General features: G+C 43.4%; 2 protein-coding genes across 3 annotated transcripts in view; both read left to right on the top strand.

Moving 5' to 3' along the window:
* The window catches only part of LOC115103967 (inactive tyrosine-protein kinase 7-like), a 39,053-nt gene extending 31,370 nt beyond the window's left edge, over positions 1 to 7,683 (top strand). Inside the window, exons 18-20 of the mRNA XM_029625045.1 lie at positions 289 to 440; positions 5,469 to 5,647; positions 6,090 to 7,683. Coding sequence (XP_029480905.1) covers positions 289 to 440; positions 5,469 to 5,647; positions 6,090 to 6,250 — 492 coding nt within the window. The 3' untranslated portion in view covers positions 6,251 to 7,683. The remainder of the gene's footprint in view (positions 1 to 288; positions 441 to 5,468; positions 5,648 to 6,089) is intronic.
* Positions 7,684 to 13,669: 5,986 nt separating this feature from the next.
* Positions 13,670 to 16,525, top strand: LOC135563575 (uncharacterized). 2 transcript variants are annotated; one of them, XM_065006383.1, is made up of 9 exons: positions 13,670 to 14,054; positions 14,354 to 14,424; positions 14,512 to 14,688; positions 14,779 to 14,840; positions 14,923 to 15,009; positions 15,097 to 15,138; positions 15,207 to 15,380; positions 15,460 to 16,146; positions 16,428 to 16,525. In XM_065006383.1, the coding sequence occupies exons 1-8, from the start codon at positions 13,897 to 13,899 to the stop codon at positions 15,493 to 15,495; spliced, it is 807 nt and encodes a 268-aa protein (XP_064862455.1). In that variant the 5' UTR covers positions 13,670 to 13,896; the 3' UTR covers positions 15,496 to 16,146; positions 16,428 to 16,525. The 2 variants fall into 2 exon arrangements, with proteins under 2 accessions (XP_064862455.1, XP_064862454.1); XM_065006382.1 differs by having other exon boundaries at positions 15,207 to 16,146.
* The last annotated feature ends 977 nt before the right edge of the window (positions 16,526 to 17,502 follow it).

The following is a 17,502-nucleotide window of genomic DNA, read 5'->3' on the forward strand; positions in this document are numbered from 1 at the left end:
ACACAAGAAGGCATAAATGAGCATCTTAATTAGGGTTAGCTTCAGTGCAGTAGGCCAGGATTTGGTAGCTGGTGCTTATAGTAAGGCTCTCCTGTTGCATCATGCCACTGGCTTTCACTGTCTGTTGGACCACTCAGAAGGAGAAACAGATTAACCAGAAGATGTCATTTTAAAAAAGCCATTCAAATGCTTAAAACACACGCACTAACTCACTCACTTGAAGGCACATATATGCTTGAAAACACAGTGATTTAATGCTCCGTATGTCCCACTCTCTCTTTCCCTCAGGTGGGGGTGTGTCTGCAGGTTGCCCGAGGGATGGAACATCTATCCAATCAGCGCTTCGTCCACAAGGACCTAGCCACCCGCAACTGTCTGATCAGCGCCAAGAGACAGGTCAAGGTGTCTGCACTGGGGCTCAGCAAAGATGTCTACAACGAGTAAGATTACAATGGATTAAATCTTGATTTACTTTGTAAGTCGCTCTGGATAAGAGCGTCTGCTAAATGACTTAAATGTAAATGTAAACCAGGAAAGATCCCTTGCGGTTGAAAACCATACTTATGGTTTTTATTAATTTCAATAAACAGCATAATTGTATCGATAATTTAGATTTCCCAAAGTCTCCATTTAAAGAGACCTGTGATAAGTATAGTGAAAAAGGCACCAACAGAGATGGCCACCTCGCTTCACGCTCTTAGGAAACTATGCAGTATTTTGTTTATGTATTTCTTACACTGTTGAGTTTATTAATTCAACCATTTTTTTAAATTTAAAAGCACACACAAAACTTGAAAAAGCCATACATGCATAGAATTGAGGATAACGCACAATAAAGTCTGGAAATTATTTCCATTGTGGTCCTCTTGAGACAAGATGGCTAGACAAGATCGAACACAGTATGACAGTGAAATCATTTTTAAAAAACATAGAAGAACATCAATCTCATGATTCCAGTTACATTATAGGGGTTATTCATATGGGCACAGAAGACATCAAACATATTTTTACTTTCTTTTTAAAGCTGCCCAGAGAGGACGTTGTTTTTATAGGCAGAGGCAACTCATTCCTTTCTGAGGCTCCAGTATAGTACAAGAAAGTACCTTTCCCAGCATTACTCCTGAACCTGTATAAGCACACATCAGCAACACCTGATCTGGTGCTGTGATTGTGTGCATCCCTAACACGAGGAAAGTAATCACTTAGATATCTGGGCGCAGGACCATAAATACTCTTTTGTAAACCAAACCTAGTCTAATCTGGGACACCCTAGCCTCAACAGGCAGCCAGTTTAGTTCCTGAAAGCAGCTCCTGCCTATGAGTATGTGGACTCACCTTCAGTACTACCCTGATCAGCTTATTCTGGGCTATCTGGAGCTTCCCCTTCATAAGTTTAGATAAGCCCCCAAACCAGGAAGTGCTAGCATAGTCTAAATGGAATTGAATGAGGGCAGTAGCTAGCAGGAAAGCTTAAGTCTTATTACATACAGCCGGGAGAAACTATTGGATATAAGAGCAATGTCAACTTACCAACATTATGACCAGGAATACAACTTTCCCGAAGCGGATCCTCTGTTTGGTCCACCACCCAGGACAATGGATCGGATCCCAGCAGGTGACCCAAAACCACGGTGCCGCAGACGGAGCGGTCTTCTGGCCAGGCTCCGTAAACGGGCCCACTGCTCCCGAGTATACTACTTGCCAATGTCCAGTCTCTTGACAACAAGGTAGACGAAATCCGAGCAAGGGTTGCCTTCCAAAGAGACATCAGAGATGGTAACATTCTCTGTTTCACGGAAACATGGCTCCCTCAGTATACGTTATCAGAGTTGGTACAGCCACCTGGTTTGTTCACGCATCGCACCGACAGAAACAAACATCTCTCTGGTAAGAAGGGTGAGGGTGTATGCCTTATGATTAACGAGTCGTGGTGTGACAGGAAACGCTCAGGTCTGTTCAACGCTGGTCCGACCAATTTGATTCCACTCTTCAAAATTGCTTCGATCACGTGGACTGGGATATGTTCCGGATAGCGTTGAACAACAACATTGTTGTATACGCTGATTCAGTGAGCGAGTTTATTAGCAAGTGCATCTGTGATTATTAAAACCTTCCCCAACCAGAAACCGTGGATTGATGGCAGCATTCGCCCAAAACTGAAAGCGAGAACCACTGCTTTTAATCAGGACAAGGCGACCGGAAACATGACCGAATTCAAACAGTGTAGCTATTCCCTCCGCAAGGCAATCAAACAAGCTAAGCGTCAGTATAGAGACAAAGTAGAGTCGCAATTCAACGGCTCAGACACGAGAGGTATGTGGCAGGGTCTACAGTTGTGGCCAAAAGTTTTGAGAATGACACAAATATTCATTTTCACAAAGTTTGCTGCTTCAGTGTCTTTAGATATTTTTGTCAGATGTTACTATGGAATACTGAAGTGTAATTACAAGCATTTCGTAAGTGTCAACGGCTTTTATTGACAATTACATGAAGTTGATGCAAAGAGTCTATTTGCTGTGTTGACCCTTCTTTTTCAAGAACCCTGCAATCCGCCCTGGCATGCTGTCAATTAACTTTTGGGCCACATCCTGACTGATGGCAGCCTATTCAATGCTTGAAGTTTGTCAGAATTTGTGGGTTTTTGTTTGTCCATCCGCCTCTTGAGGATTGACCACAAATTCTCAATGGGATTAAGGTCTGGGGAGTTTCCTGGCCATGGACCCAAAATATTTATGTTTTGTTCCCCGAGCCACTTAGTTATCACTTTTGCCTTATGGCAAGGTGCTCCATCATGCTGGAAAAGGCATTGTTTTTCACCAAACTGTTTCTGGATGGTTGGGAGAAGTTGCTCTCGGAGGATGTGTTGGTACCATTCTTTATTCATGGTTGTGTCCTTAGGCAAAATTGTGAGTGAGCCCACTCCCTTGGCTGAGAAGAAACCACACACATGAATAGTCTCAGGAAGCTTTACTGTTGGCATGACACAGGACTGATGGTAGCGCTCACCTTGTCTTCTCCGGGCAAGCTTTTTTCTGGGAGAGAAGTGGTTTCTTTGCTGCCCTTCTTGACACCAGAGCATCCTCCAAAAGTCTTCGCCTCACTGTGCGTGCAGATGCACTCACACCTGCCTGCTGCCATTCCTGAGCAAGCTCTGTACTGGTGGTGCCCCGATCCCGCAGCTGAATCAACTTTAGAAGACGGTCCTGGCGCCTTCTGGACTTTCTTGGGCGCCCTGAAGGCTTCTTCACAACAATTGAACCGCTCTTCTTGAAGTTCTTGATGATCTGATAAATGGTTGATTTAGGTGCAATCTTACTGGCAGGAATATGTGAAGCCTTTTTTGGGCAAAGCAATGATGACGGCACGTGTTTCCTTGCAGGTAACCATGGTTGACAGAGGAAGAACAATGATTCCAAGCACCACCCTCCTTTTAAAGCTTCCAGTCTGTTATTCAAACTTAATCAGCATGACAGAGTGATCTCCAGCCTTGTTCTCGTCAACACTCACACCTGTGTTAACGAGAGAATCACTGACAGGATGTCAGCTGGTCCTTTTGTGGCAGGACTGAAATGCAGTGGAAATGTATTTTTGTGATTCAGTTCAGTTGCATGGCAAAGAGGGACTTTGCTATTAATTGCAATTCATCTGATCGCTCTTCATAACATTCTGGAGTATATGCAAATTGGCATCATACAAACTGAGGCAGCGGACTTTGAAAATGAATTTGTGTCATTCTCACAACTGTACAGTCAGTCACAGACTAAAAACGAAAACCGGCCCCGGACCCCGATGTCCATGCTCCCAAACAGACTAAACATTTGTTTTGCTCTCTGAGGACAATACAGTGCCACCGACACGGCCCGCTTCCAAAACCTGCGGGCTCTCTTTCACTGCAGCCAACGTGAGTAAAACATTTAAACGTGTTAACCCTCGCAAGGCTGCCGGCCCAGACGGCATCCCTAGCCGTGTCCTCAGAGCATACGCAGACCAGCTGGCTGGTGTGTTTACGGACATATTCAATCAATCCCTATCCCAGTCTGCTGTTCCCACATGCTTCAAGAGGGCCACCATTGTTCCTGTTCCCAAGAGGGCTACGGTAACTGAGCTAAACGACTATCACCCCGTAGCACTCACTTCCGTCATCATGAAGTGCTTTGAGAGACTAGTCAAGGATCAGATCACCTCCACCCTACCGGACACCCTAGACCCACTCCAATTTGCTTATCACCCCAAAAGGTTCACAGACGACGCAATTGCAATCACACTGCACACTCCCCTAACCCATCTGGACAAGAGGAATACCTATGTAAGAATGCTGTTCATAGTCTACAGCTCAACATTTAACACCATAGTACCCTCCAAACTCATCATTAAGCTCGAGACCCACCCAACTGGGCCCTGGACTTCCTGATGGGCCACCCCCAGGTGGTGAGGGTAGGAAAATATCTCCACCCCGCTGATCCTCAACACTGGGGCTGCACTCTCAGCCCTCTCCTGTACTCCCTGTTCACCCACGACTGCGTGGCCATGCACGCCTCCAACTCAATCATCAAGTTTACAGACGACACTACAGTGGTAGGCTTGATTACCAACAACGATGAGACTGCCTACAGGGAGGAGGTGAGGGCCCTCGGAGTGTGGTGTCACACTCAACGTCAAACAAAAACAAAGTTGATGATCGTTTACTTCAAGAAACAGCAGAGGGAGCACCCCTTATCCACATCAACGGCACAGTAGTGTAGAAGGTGGAAAGTTTTAAGTTCCTCTGCGTACACATCACGGACAAACTGAAATGGTCCACCCACACAGACAACTGGTGAAGAAGGCACAACAGCGCCTCTTCAACCTCCTTTAGGCTGATGAAATTTGGCTTGTCACCAAAAACACTCAAACTTTTACAGATGCACAATCAAGAGCATCCTGTCGGGCTGTATCACCGCCTGGTACAGCAACTGCTCCGCCCACAACCGCAAGGCTCTCCAGAGGGTAGTGAGTTCTGCACAACGCATCACCGGGGGCAAACTACACCACCTGATGACACCACCTGATGTCACAGGAAGGCCATCATCAAGGACAACAACCACCTGACCCACTGCCTGTTCACCTCGCTATCATCCAGAAGGCAAGGGCAGTACAGGTGCATCAAAGCTGGGACCGAGACAAAAAAAACAGTTTCTATCTCAAGGCCATCAGACATCACTAACATTGAGTAGCTGCTGCCAACATACTGACTACTACTGATTACTTGTTAGATGTTACTGCATGGTGGGAACTAGATGCACAAGCATTTCGCTACACTCGCATGAACATCTGCTAACCATGTTAATGTGACCAATAAAATTTGTTTGATTTGATGAATTGACAGATTAAATTGTGGCGACACCCAGTGGCCAGACTACCAAACAACACCCAAAGTGGAGGTTACCTTAGTCCTGGTGCTGACCTGTGTGTCCTCTCTCCCCCTCCAGTGAGTACTATCACTACCGGCAGGCGTGGATCCCTCTGCGTTGGCTGCCAAGCGAGGCCGTGTTCGAGGACGACTACTCCACCAAGACGGACGTGTGGTCCTTCGGCGTGCTCATGTGGGAGGTGTTTAGCCTCGGCGAGCTGCCGCACGCTGCGCTCGACCACGACAAGGTCCTCGAAGGTGAGGCCAGTCGAACTGGAGCTTGAAGTGTTATTGAAGGATGCTACTTCACCCCAGATGGGGGTAGAAGTCCACTATTCTAGTGTCACACATTTTGTCACCCTCCTAATGGTTACTTTACTTTGCCTGCTCATAGTTGTTTAAAACCACACAATGCATACCAGATGACGTCACCAATGTCACTAGAGGATGTTGCACACACACATTTTATTTTAATTTTATTTTTTATAAAACATAGATACCTGCTGTTTTCACATATGTCTACATTGCGGTAATGCTGGAGATGAATATAAGGTTCAAAAGTGGTGGAATTCCCCTTTAAGGTTTATTGCTCTGTTCTGTCCTTCTTATTTCTCTATCCCTCCTTCTTTCACCTCTTTCCCTGCATCTTGCTCGCTCTCACCCCATGTGTGTTGTTCTCTCACGTCTTCCCCTCTACCAGAGCTGAGAGAGGGCCGGGGGAAGCTGCCCCTGCCCCAGGGCTGTCCTTCCCGGGTGTACAAGTTGATGACTCGCTGTTGGGCCCCCAGCCCTAAGGACCGCTCCTGCTTTAGTGACATCGTCTCTGCCCTCAGCGAACTGCCCTCCGAGAGCAAGGTGTAACACACACACGGCCCAGGTGCACTGTGTTGGTGTGAGGGTATGAATGTGTTAGGAATGGGGGGAGGTGACAAGTGTGTGTGTGTGAGAGCAGTTGTGTAGAAATGTGATTAAGTCCATACACACACAAAACCGGTGGATCAGTTTGTATGTGAAGGACGTATAGAGGTGTTGGCGTGTGTGCGTGAGCATGCATGTTTTGGCCTTCTTGAATTTGTGTGTCTCGCACTCCAGGACTATCCTACTCTGCCTTGTTGGCCTCTGTAGTTAGCGACTGCAAGAGCAGAAAGAGTCTCTTAACAACAAGGAACTTTGGTCCCAATGAGGACCCAGCCGAGAAGAGATCAACATCCGACGAGCTTCTCCTTCACGTCTCTATGGATTAAAATGACAATTTTTTACAATGAGGACTTATATTGTGCCTTAGGTCAAATGGTGTCTATAACATTTAATCTAGAAACTAATGACAGTTAATGTTGGCACGGTTTTCACCCCAATTGGATCTTTTCTGTTGCTCATGTTTGCGAATGGACAAGACAGAAGGGACATTTTCTGCCCAGAGCCAAACGGGACATTAAGGTATAACCTCTTCAGGTGTAAAAATCGAATGTGTCTCACCCTGTTAGATATGATCAGACGCAGCGGGGTGGCATTATTACACTTGTGTGGCGTTTAGCTGGAGTGTGGATGGAATCAACGCTCACAACACTAGTTTTCCTTGCCTTGAAGGTACATCTTTGGTTTATTTAAAGTATAGTCATGACAGTATATGAATTAGCTTCAACATGCTATTTGAGTAAAGGTAACAGATCATCTGAGCTGTAGCATTGTAGGCTAGCTATAGGCCATCCTGTCATGGACAGTTTTGTACTCCTATCAAAGATGTCTGAATGTTACTGCTCCATTTGCCCATCATTCATCCAATCCTATCGCGACCTGAGCTTTTCCAGTCAGAGTGGGAGAAACCTTTCTTTGTTAGTGCTTTGTATTCATGTTTACAACATGCACTGATCACAACTATACCTTTTTGTATTCTAGGATTGTTTTGGAGACCTGTTAACTTATTTTCAAGGTCCTGTTTTGTATGTTTTCACTGTATAGAAAGGTACTAAGCTTCTTTGATATAAATTGTTTTATGTGCAAGGCATTTGAGGATTTGTGTGGAATAGTTCATTTGTCATTTATTGAACCAAAACATATGGAATTAAGGTTCTCCTGAAAAAAAAAGTGTAAGTGCCTGGCAAATGAAGGACTTTGCATCAGTCTTGCTATTGTTTTAATATTTACTTTTTTACTTGAACATTTTTATACATTGCAGATTTTCCCTTTGTTTTTATGTACAAAATGTTGTAGTAATTTGGATATTGGTTCTATTTTAAGTGTTTATACAAACATACATGCCGCTGGTCCAATAAAATCCTTTTGTTGTAAATGTACCTTTTCTGTTTGTACGCCGTTTGGGAAATATTGTGCATATAGCCATTATTAACAAATATAAGATCTCACTGGTAACATGTAGAGTTTGGCTTGAGTAAGAGTACACCTTAATTTTAAAAAATCTATCAACAGTTTAACAAAAAATAACCCTCTGCAAGGATATTCAAGCTTTGTCCAAAGTTAATATTGGTATCATCAAACTCAACAAGTCTGTATTGTTTTGTCTTTGAGGGTCAGTCCAGCTTGCAGAGGGGAGGATGAAGATCTGTGAATCCTAAATCCAGCATAGTGTGGCTCCGTGAACGTGGTGTGGAATGCATGCAGAGGAACACTTGACCCACGTGAATCGATTAGGTAGAATCGCAGGCAGTCTCTGGGCCAGTTCAGATAAACCCCAAACTGACTGATGAGCGCAGGCCAGCTCTCAAGAGGAAGGATAGAACTTGATCCCCCAGCCTTTGCATTTTGCTCCATGTACTCCTTCACTACTCCTCCTTCTGAGTCTGTTTAGACATCACCCCCACTGATATGGCTCTGGGTTTCTCTCCTCCAGTCCACTCCACCCTCCCAGTAGCAGTGGCCCAATAGCTGCTCTTGACATAACAACCCAAAGGGATTCTGAGGTTCAACGGAAGATGTTGGTTTCCTCTGTCCTACAGTGTCAGCCGATAGAGAAATCTGTCCCTGGGATGCCTATCAGACTGCTAAATATAATTTGTCATAACTAAGACCGATAGGGACTATGATCTGTAACAATACATAACATTCTTTTGAAGAGTTATGCTAATTGAAATACGTTTCCCCCCAGCTATATTAGGACAAAGTTTTGAACTCACATTTCACAAGCCCTGGTTTGTTCCAGCATCAAATGGTCCACAAGATGGAAAAATGTTAACCGTTACTGAGTTGCAAAGTTCTCCACAATGGTTCTAGAGGACTAAGACAGACAAGGCATTAAGACCAACCCTGCTGTAGCCCACATTTACTTCAGCGTCTCCAGCCTAGTGTGGATCCTCCAGCACAGCAGAGAGCAGTTGCAGTCCTAGCTGCTTTTAGCAAGCCGGTATATTTACAGTGCATTCTGAAAGTTCAGACCCCTTCACTTTTCCCACATTTTGTTATGATATAGCCTTATTCTAAAATGGATCAAATAAACTAATCATCTACACAAAAACAGATATGGACATTTTTGCAAATTTATTACAAATAAAAAAACATTATTTACATAAGTATTCAGACCCTTTGCTTATATGAGACTCAATTGACCTCAGATGCAACCTTTTTCCATTTATCTACAACTTGAGTGCAGCCCACCTGTGAAATTCAATTGATTGGACATGATTTGGAAAGGCGCACACACATGTCAGAGCAAAAACTAAGCCATGGAATTATCCGTAGAGCTCCGAGACAGGATTGTGTCGAGGCACAGATCTGGGGAAGGATACCAAAAAATGTCTGCACCATTGAAGGAAAAAAAGGTAAAAAAAAAAAAAAAGTTTAGCTCCTGAATCCAGTATGTCGTAGATTAAGTTCAGTTTTCATGACTGCGGAACCTAAGCAACAGTGTCATAGGATTCCTCCCTTAGAATGCAGCTATCTGGTCTGCAGAGAGAACTTAAAGCAAGATTAATAGATTATACTCTATGAATACTTTTAAGTGTAGTACTTCTTGAATTTGTGAAAGATTACAAAATACCAGTTGAGGGGAGTATTGGATTATTTTTCAGATGGAGGTATTCGACTACCTTTGCATGTAGACATTACTTGATATTTAATTATCACGAAATCTTACTTACATTGCTCTCTTGCAGAACCTGGAGACTGATACCAGCCTTCTGTGGCCATCTTCAAATTGAATGTGTAGGGCACCTCTTCTGACATTGCAACATGTAGAGCAGAGCACTGACATGCATCAAGCCTCCCCAGAAAGAGTTTCCTGTCTCTTTTATTCTTTGAATGTGATTGAACGTGTGCCTGTTAAGTGGCTTTATATCACAGTTACCTACAGAAACGGTACTGTACTGCATATTGAGATTTCAAATGGCCACACCCATATTGTTCAGGGGTACAATTCAGCATGACAGCATAATGTTCAAGATTGAATTCAGCGGAAACGGTACTGTACTGAATGACCAGTTGAAGAACGGAGTAATTATGGTGGCCTAGAGGGCGATTGTGTATGATGTGGTGCACAAGTTTTGCGATTTCATGTCGTTCAGGAAGCTAAATTCCTAGGTATAACACTGGATGGTCAATTATCATGGTCAAATCACATTCACAAAGTTGTTGTGAAGGGCATGTCTGTTTATAAAAAGATGTTCTGCATTTTTGGCAAAAATCAACTGTCTTTGTTGTCCCATCTTGATTGCTCTCCGGTAATAGGGTCAAGTGCAGCAAAGAAAGAACTAGCAAAGCTGCAGAGGGCTCAGAAGTGAGTAGCATGCCTTACCCTTAACTGCAAATACAGAACTAACAACAACATGCATGTCAGTCTTTCCTGTTTGAGAGTTGACAACAGATGAACTGATTCTCCCAGTTATGAGAAATATTACTGCATAATCAAATAACATTCAACACAGACACTCATACATAGCCTACAAAACATCCCACCAGAGGTCTCTTCACAGTCCAAGTCCAAAACAAATTCACGGCAACTCACTGTATTACACAGAGAAATGAACACATGGAACTCCCATCTCCAATTACTGAAGCAAACAGAAAAAGGACCTTTTAAATGGATTAAACAACATTTCATGGAACGACAGGTACTGTGAGGAGACATTAAATGATCTGGCAACAGCTCTGGAGGACATTCCTGCAGTCAGCATGCCAATTGCATGCTCCTTCAAAACTTGAGACATCTGTGACATTGTGTTGTGTGACAACTGCACATGTTAGTGACCTTTTGTCTCCAGCAAAAGGCACACCTGTGTAATGATTTTGATGTTTAAAGGATCGGACCCTTTTTGTTCAATTTCCGGCTAAAATGACATATCTAACTGCCTGTAGCTCAGGACCTGAAGCAAGGATGATATTCTTGATACCGTTTGGAGAATAACACAGATCTGGTAAAAGATCATACAAAAAAAAAAAAAAAATCCATCTTTGAAATGCAAGAGAAAGACTATACAATAAATCTGCCACCAGATGGCAGCAGTGTGTGTGCAAAGTTTCGGACTGATCCAGTGAAGCATGACTACACTATATTTTGTATCAAGTCTGCCAGGAGTTTGCCCAAATGTGCCGAATTAGTCAATTAACACATTTAAGTACATAACTATAGAATATACAAAAATAAAATGTTTAATCAGTCCCAGTAATGTCATACATGATGGATAATTAGCCTCCTGACAGAAAAGACCCTAACCTTCACACATCTAGATGGCCAGGTCTGGGGCCAGAGACCGCAGGGGTTAAAACTGTAGAACCCAGTTCCTACATTTGAATATAAAAATGTATTTTTATCAAACAAAACTATCCTACATCTTGGGACCCTCAGGTTGACAAATCGGAGCAAGATTACTGAACGTAAGCAGATTGATACATTCACCTCTGAAGGTAAACTAGTTGCCGTACTAAAAGTGTTTTGTTGTTGTGCACTCAAACAATAGCATTCCATTTTTTCAATGATAGCTACTGTAAATTGGACACTGCAGTTGGATTAACAAGAATTTACGCTTCCTATCCATATAAAACACATCTATGTCCTGGAATGTTGGCTGTTACTTAGATCATTCTAGTCACATTAGCAACAACCGTCCCGGTTTAGGGACACCGATCTGGTAGAGGATATTATTAATCAGATTCTTGATATGCCAAACCTGTCAGGTGGATGGATTATCTTGCCAAGGGAGAAAGGTTCACTAAAAGGGATGTAACCAACTTTGTGCACCAAATGAGAGAAATAAGCTTTTTGTGCGTATGGAACGTTTCTTGGATCTTTTATTTCAGCTCATGAAACATGGGACCAACACTTTACATGTTGTGTTTTTATATTTTTGTTCAGTGTATTATCTTTAATATTCAGTTTGAGTTTTCTTCTAAACTGTGGGCAAAAATCAAATGGTGTTTAAGTTTTTGTATGTTACTAATTGAACAACATATATTGCAGGATAAATCAATGTTAAAGTTTACATACCTGGCCAGATTTTCTTATCAGCATGAATTACAGTGGGGCAAAAAAGTATTTAGTCAGCCACCAATTGTGCAAGTTCTCCCACTTAAAAAGATGAGAGAGGCCTGTAATTTCCATCATAGGTACACTTCAACTATGACAGACAAAATGAGAGAAAAACATCCAGAAAATCACATTGTAGGATTTTAATGAATTTATTTGCAAATTATGGTGGAAAATAAGTATTTGGTCACCTACAAACAAGCAAGATTTCTGGCTCTCACAGACCTGTAACTTCTTCTTTAAGAGGCTCCTCTGTCCTCCACTCGTTACCTGTATTAATGGCACCTGTTTGAACTTGTTATCAGTATAAAAGACACCTGTCCACAACCTCAAACAGTCACACGCCAAACTCCACTATGGCCAAGACCAAAGAGATGTCAAAGGACACCAGAAACAGAATTGTAGACCTGCACCAGGCTGGGAAGACTGAATCTGCAATAGGTAAGCAGCTTGGTTTGAAGAAATCAACTGTGGGAGCAATTATTAGGAAATGGAAGACATACAAGACCACTGATAATCTCCCTCGATCTGGGGCTCCACGCAAGATCTCACCCCGTGGTGTCAAAATTATCACAAGAACGGTGAGCAAAAATCCCAGAACCACACGGGGGGACCTAGTGAATGACCTGCAGAGAGCTGGGACCAAAGTAACAAAGCCTACCATCAGTAACACAATACGCTGCCAGGGACTCAAATCCTGCAGTGCCAGACGTGTCCCCCTGCTTAAGCCAGTACATATCCAGGCCTGTCTGAAGTTTGCAAGAGAGCATTTGGATGATCCAGAAGAAGATTGGGAGAATGTCATATGGTCAGATGAAACCAAAACAGAACCTTTTGGTAAAAACTCAACTCGTCGTGTTTGGAGGACAAAGAATGCTGAGTTGCATCCAAATAACACCATACCTACTGTGAAGCATGGGGGTGGAAACATCATGCTTTGGGGCTGTTTTCTGCAAAGGGACCAGGACGACAGATCCTTGTAAAGGAAAGAATGAATGGGGCCATGTATCGTGAGATTTTGAGTGAAAACCTCCTTCCGTCAGCAAGGGCATTGAAGATGAAACATGGCTGGGTCTTTCAGCATGACAATGATCCCAAACACACCGCCCGGGCAACGACGGAGTGGCTTCGTAAGAATCATTTCAAGGTCCTGGAGTGGCCTAGCCAGTCTCCAGATCTCAACCCCATAGAAAATCTTTGGAGGGAGTTGAAAGTCCGTGTTGCCCAGCAACAGCCCCAAAACATCACTGCTCTAGAGGAGATCTGCATGGAGGAATGGGCCAAAATACCAGCAACAGTGTGTGAAAACCTTGTGAAGACTCTGTCATTCCCAACAAAGGGTATATAACAAAGTATTGAGATAAACTTTTGTTATTGACCAAATACTTATTTTCCACCATAATTTGCAAATAAATTCATAAAAAATCCTACAATATGATTTTTCTGGATTTTTTTTTCTCATTTTGTCTGTCATAGTTGAAGTGTACCTATGATGGAAATTACAGGCCTCTCTCATCTTTTTAAGTGGGAGAACTTGCACAGTTGGTGACTGACTAAATACTTTTTTGCCCCACTGTAGATTAGAATAAAAGTGGGGCTTTTATTGCTCATAGGCTGGGATCCGCACTATGCAGCTGTTGCAAGAGCGCAATTTTCACTGGCTGTCCATTGGTTTCAAAGACAATGATTGATAGTCACCTTGAACTTCTTGAATTCAATCATTATTGGGTTCATATACACACTTAGATTTGTGAATAGCCATCCACAACAACCAAAATCCGTAAAGCGCAAATAGCTAAACGAGAGAGCAGGGGCCTGTTGCACAAAAGTAGAATTAAGACATCCGGGATAAATGACTCAGCTGAGCTCAATGAAGCCAAAACATGTGCGTCCAGGCTTAATTGGTTGCACAAAGACCAAGCCAGGATGAGCAGACACGGATTCATTAAGCCAGGTGAAACCAATCCTGGATAGGTGCGCGCTCACGGCTCACTCAAATAGACCCCGCCACAGATCACAGATTAACTGATTTACCATGGCAACTAGAGCCGCGTACTTTTCCCCGTCGGAAGCACAAATCCTCATGGAGGCATACGAGGAGGTAAAAGATATAATTAAGAAGAAAGGCAACACCGCCACAGTGATAAAGCAAAGAGAAAAAGCGTGGCAAAGTATTGCAGACCGCCTGAATGCGTAAGTAGTGCATAATTACACACTCACCGCTCCGCTGAAACATCACAATTACAATTCAAATATTTAATTCACATCTCCAAAAATGCAGTTGTACTGTAATTATGAAACGGTTACATTTTTAATTGAAATGCACTGCAGATATGAGTGAAATTGTGTAAAGTAACTCCATCACACTGTATAAAGCTATGATACATTTTTTGATATTTTTACTGAAAACAAGACAAAAATACCAAGTAATTTTTTGCAGTGTGACTCCATTAAATGTGTGTGTGTGTGTGTGTGTGTGTGTGTGTGTGTAGATTAAACATGAACGGGCCAAAACGGACATGGCAGCAGGTCAAAATCAAATACAAGAACATTCTGCAGAATGGTATGGTCCCTGACTAATATTTAACAAAGCACAAGCATATATTGTACCCAGAAGGTGCCTGCTCACACATTGTCTGTACTGTTTTAGCAGTGAAAAAGAATACCCACAGACAAGGTACGGGTGGTGGGTCACCAAAGGCTGACCTTACCCCAGCAGAGGACATGGCCTTGGAGCTATATAAAGGCAGGCCCGTCTTAGAGGGGATCCCTGGGGGGAAAGAGACGAGCATAGGTTCCTCCCAAGATGCCACCCGCTTCATTCAAGGTATGTCCTTCCATCTCTACATGGGATACAACCACATTCATATTGAATCAATTTGGACTGTCTGACTTTGGTTTACCTATTGCCTTGCAGGGCCTGGCAGCACTGTGTTCCTGTTAGAGCCACCAGCACAAGCACCAGACGATGCTGATCCAGTGAGTACTCCATCAAAGGCATACTGTAGGCCTGGCATGTCTTGTCTACTAGCTTCAATATGAATCCGATTAAATGTGATAGGGTGAAGGCCCCAGTGCAGCAGCAACAGCACATGATGGAGACGATGATGAGGAGGAGACCATCTCTCTGGATTCCAGAAGGCATGAGGTATCATGTTAAGACTGTGAAAGTACTATTTACTCTACAATGGTGAGGAGTCCTCATCAAAATCAAAAAATCTATTTTCTTTTACAGGACCCAGATGCTATACAGTGGGAAAACCAGCCTGGCAACATAGTGCGTATTAATAAAAGGACACCACATCCTGCCAAATTCCAGCTGCGCTAATTGTATTGTGTTCACAGAGCTCACAAGCTATCAGAAAGTTGTATGGCAACCACCTCCGGCGCCAAATAGAACTGGCAGACATAGACATTCAGTACAAGAAGAAAAAGATGGAAAATCTTGCACTGGAGTCCGAAATAAAAAAGAGGACAATTAGGAAACTGGACCTTGAAATAAAAAAACTTGAGAGGGAGGTGAGATATGCCTTCAATGTACACTGTATGCTAACTGTAACACAAATGTATTAATCATTATTTTTCTTTCCTCCCCCAGCTCCAAGAAGATGACACAGCTCAAAATAAAAATTAGGTATATTCTCGTAAAGTCAAGTGAGCCATGACATATGAGCTCTTATTGTGAGCACACAGGACGGTGGCATCTTTCTGAGTTTTTTTTTATTTTCCCAGCAATCAGTACAACCAAGTCATCGTTATAAGGCATCGCCCTCTTTTGTCCACCCCCAGCACCAGGTGTGGCCACTAGCCTATATGAAGGCCCAAAATTGTGTGTTCCTTTCTGCTCTGACAATGGCATGCCCATTCGTGCGAGATGTGGTGGATGAAGAAGCACTTGTGCTGAGGAGAGCCTTCAGGCAAGAAAGGGTCTTCAGGGACCGGTTGGACCCACTGGCCTTCCCTGATGACCATCTATATGAAAGATACAGGTTTTCTGCAGATGGCATCAGGTATCTATGCAGACTACTGGGTCCCAGGATTAAGCACCGCACTGCACGGAGCCATGCACTGAGTGTGGAGCAAATGGTTTGTGTGGCCTTGCGCTTTTTTGCTAGTGGAGCCTTCCTGTACTCAGTGGGGGATGCAGAACAGATGAACAAGGCCACAATTTGCCGCACAATAAGGAGTGTGTGTCTGGCTATCAAAGCATTAGCAGATGTCTTCATCTCCTTCCCTGGCCACAGAAGACTCTGTGACATCAAAGAGGAGTTCTATAGGATTGCAGGTAAGAGGATCTACAAATTACAGGACAACTGTTAACACATAGTAGGATACTCATTACTTTGTGTGACAGGTTTCCCCAATGTCATTGGTGCAGTGGACTGCACACACATAAGGATAAAAGCCCCCTCAGGTGCCCATGAGGCCGATTTTGTGAATAGGAAATCCTTTCACAGCATTAATGTTCAGGTGAACATAACTTTTTGATATTGTCCATTGACGAACACTCTGCATTGCCAGTGATGTGCATTGATTGGTGTAATATTCCTCATCTTATGATTTCAGATGGTCTGCAATGCTGACTGTGTGATCAGCAATGTTGTGGCAAAATGGCCTGGCTCAGTCCATGACTCCAGAATCTTTCGGGCCTCTGAAATCTATCAGTGCCTTCGGGCCTCTGAAATCTATCAGTGCCTTCGGGCCTCTGAAATCTATCAGTGCCTATCACAAGGTAAGCCACACAACCCCTATTTATAACCATCATGGCTGTGTCAAGAATATCACTGTGTTTATGAGGTAGTAATGATGAGATTTTGTGTTGACAGGTGAATTCTCTGGTGTGTTGCTGGGAGTCAGGGGGTATGGCTGCCAGCCTTTTCTCCTGACACCTTTCACAGACCCCCAGGAAGCACAGCAGGCCTACAACCATGCCCATGCCAGGACCAGGGCCAGAGTTGAAATGACCTTTGGCCTCCTGAAGGCACGCTTTCACTGCCTTCACAAATTAAGGGTCAGCCCTGTTAGGGCATGTGATATTACTGTGGCTTGTGCTGTCCTCCACAATGTGGCCTGCCTGAGGAAGGAGAGGGCCCCCAGAGTGCCACCAGCCATGGACTGGGACAATCCGGCAATCTTCCCTGATGACGACAGTGGTCGGCTGCTGAGGGACCAATATGTGTTGAATTATTTTAGTTAGTATGTGTGCTTTCAATTTTGGTTAAATATGTCCTGCGGTGGCAGAGGAATTTGGGTTTTTTGGGTTCGTTTTTGACGAATTTGGCCTCTTATGATGTTTGTGCGGTATACTGTGTGTAATACAAGGCTGCAGGAGGCTACTGCATCCATTCATTTGTCTGTTCAGTTGATGTGTATGGATTTGTCCTGCATTTATTTTAGTGTGCAGACATGCAGGGTGTGTTATATACAGACCTTTGAATGTGTATGTATCATTTTGTATAATATGCTTGGATTCTGTGCTTTCCATCTTGTAGAGTCACTGTGACTTCAGTTTCGAAAGGAGCTGATGGTTTACCTGCTTTGTTTTGTCCTTATTCAATAAAGGAACATAATGTTACACATTGTGTTTTTATATTCATATGGAATGTGTATTTGTTTATATGACAGAGTACTAGGGCCACAC

The sequence above is a fragment of the Oncorhynchus nerka genome, linkage group LG21 (assembly GCF_034236695.1).
Source record: "Oncorhynchus nerka isolate Pitt River linkage group LG21, Oner_Uvic_2.0, whole genome shotgun sequence".
Classification (NCBI taxonomy): domain Eukaryota; kingdom Metazoa; phylum Chordata; class Actinopteri; order Salmoniformes; family Salmonidae; genus Oncorhynchus; species Oncorhynchus nerka.

Excerpts from the sequence above, each read along its gene's own strand:
- LOC135563575 (XM_065006382.1), top strand. The coding sequence starts at position 13,897 with ATGGCAACTAGAGCCGCGTACTTTTCCCCGTCGGAAGCACAAATCCTC. Across the intron at positions 14,055-14,353 it reads ATTGCAGACCGCCTGAATGC|ATTAAACATGAACGGGCCAA; the intron begins GTAAGTAGTGCA and ends GTGTGTGTGTAG. Across the intron at positions 15,010-15,096 it reads TGGATTCCAGAAGGCATGAG|GACCCAGATGCTATACAGTG; the intron begins GTATCATGTTAA and ends TTTCTTTTACAG.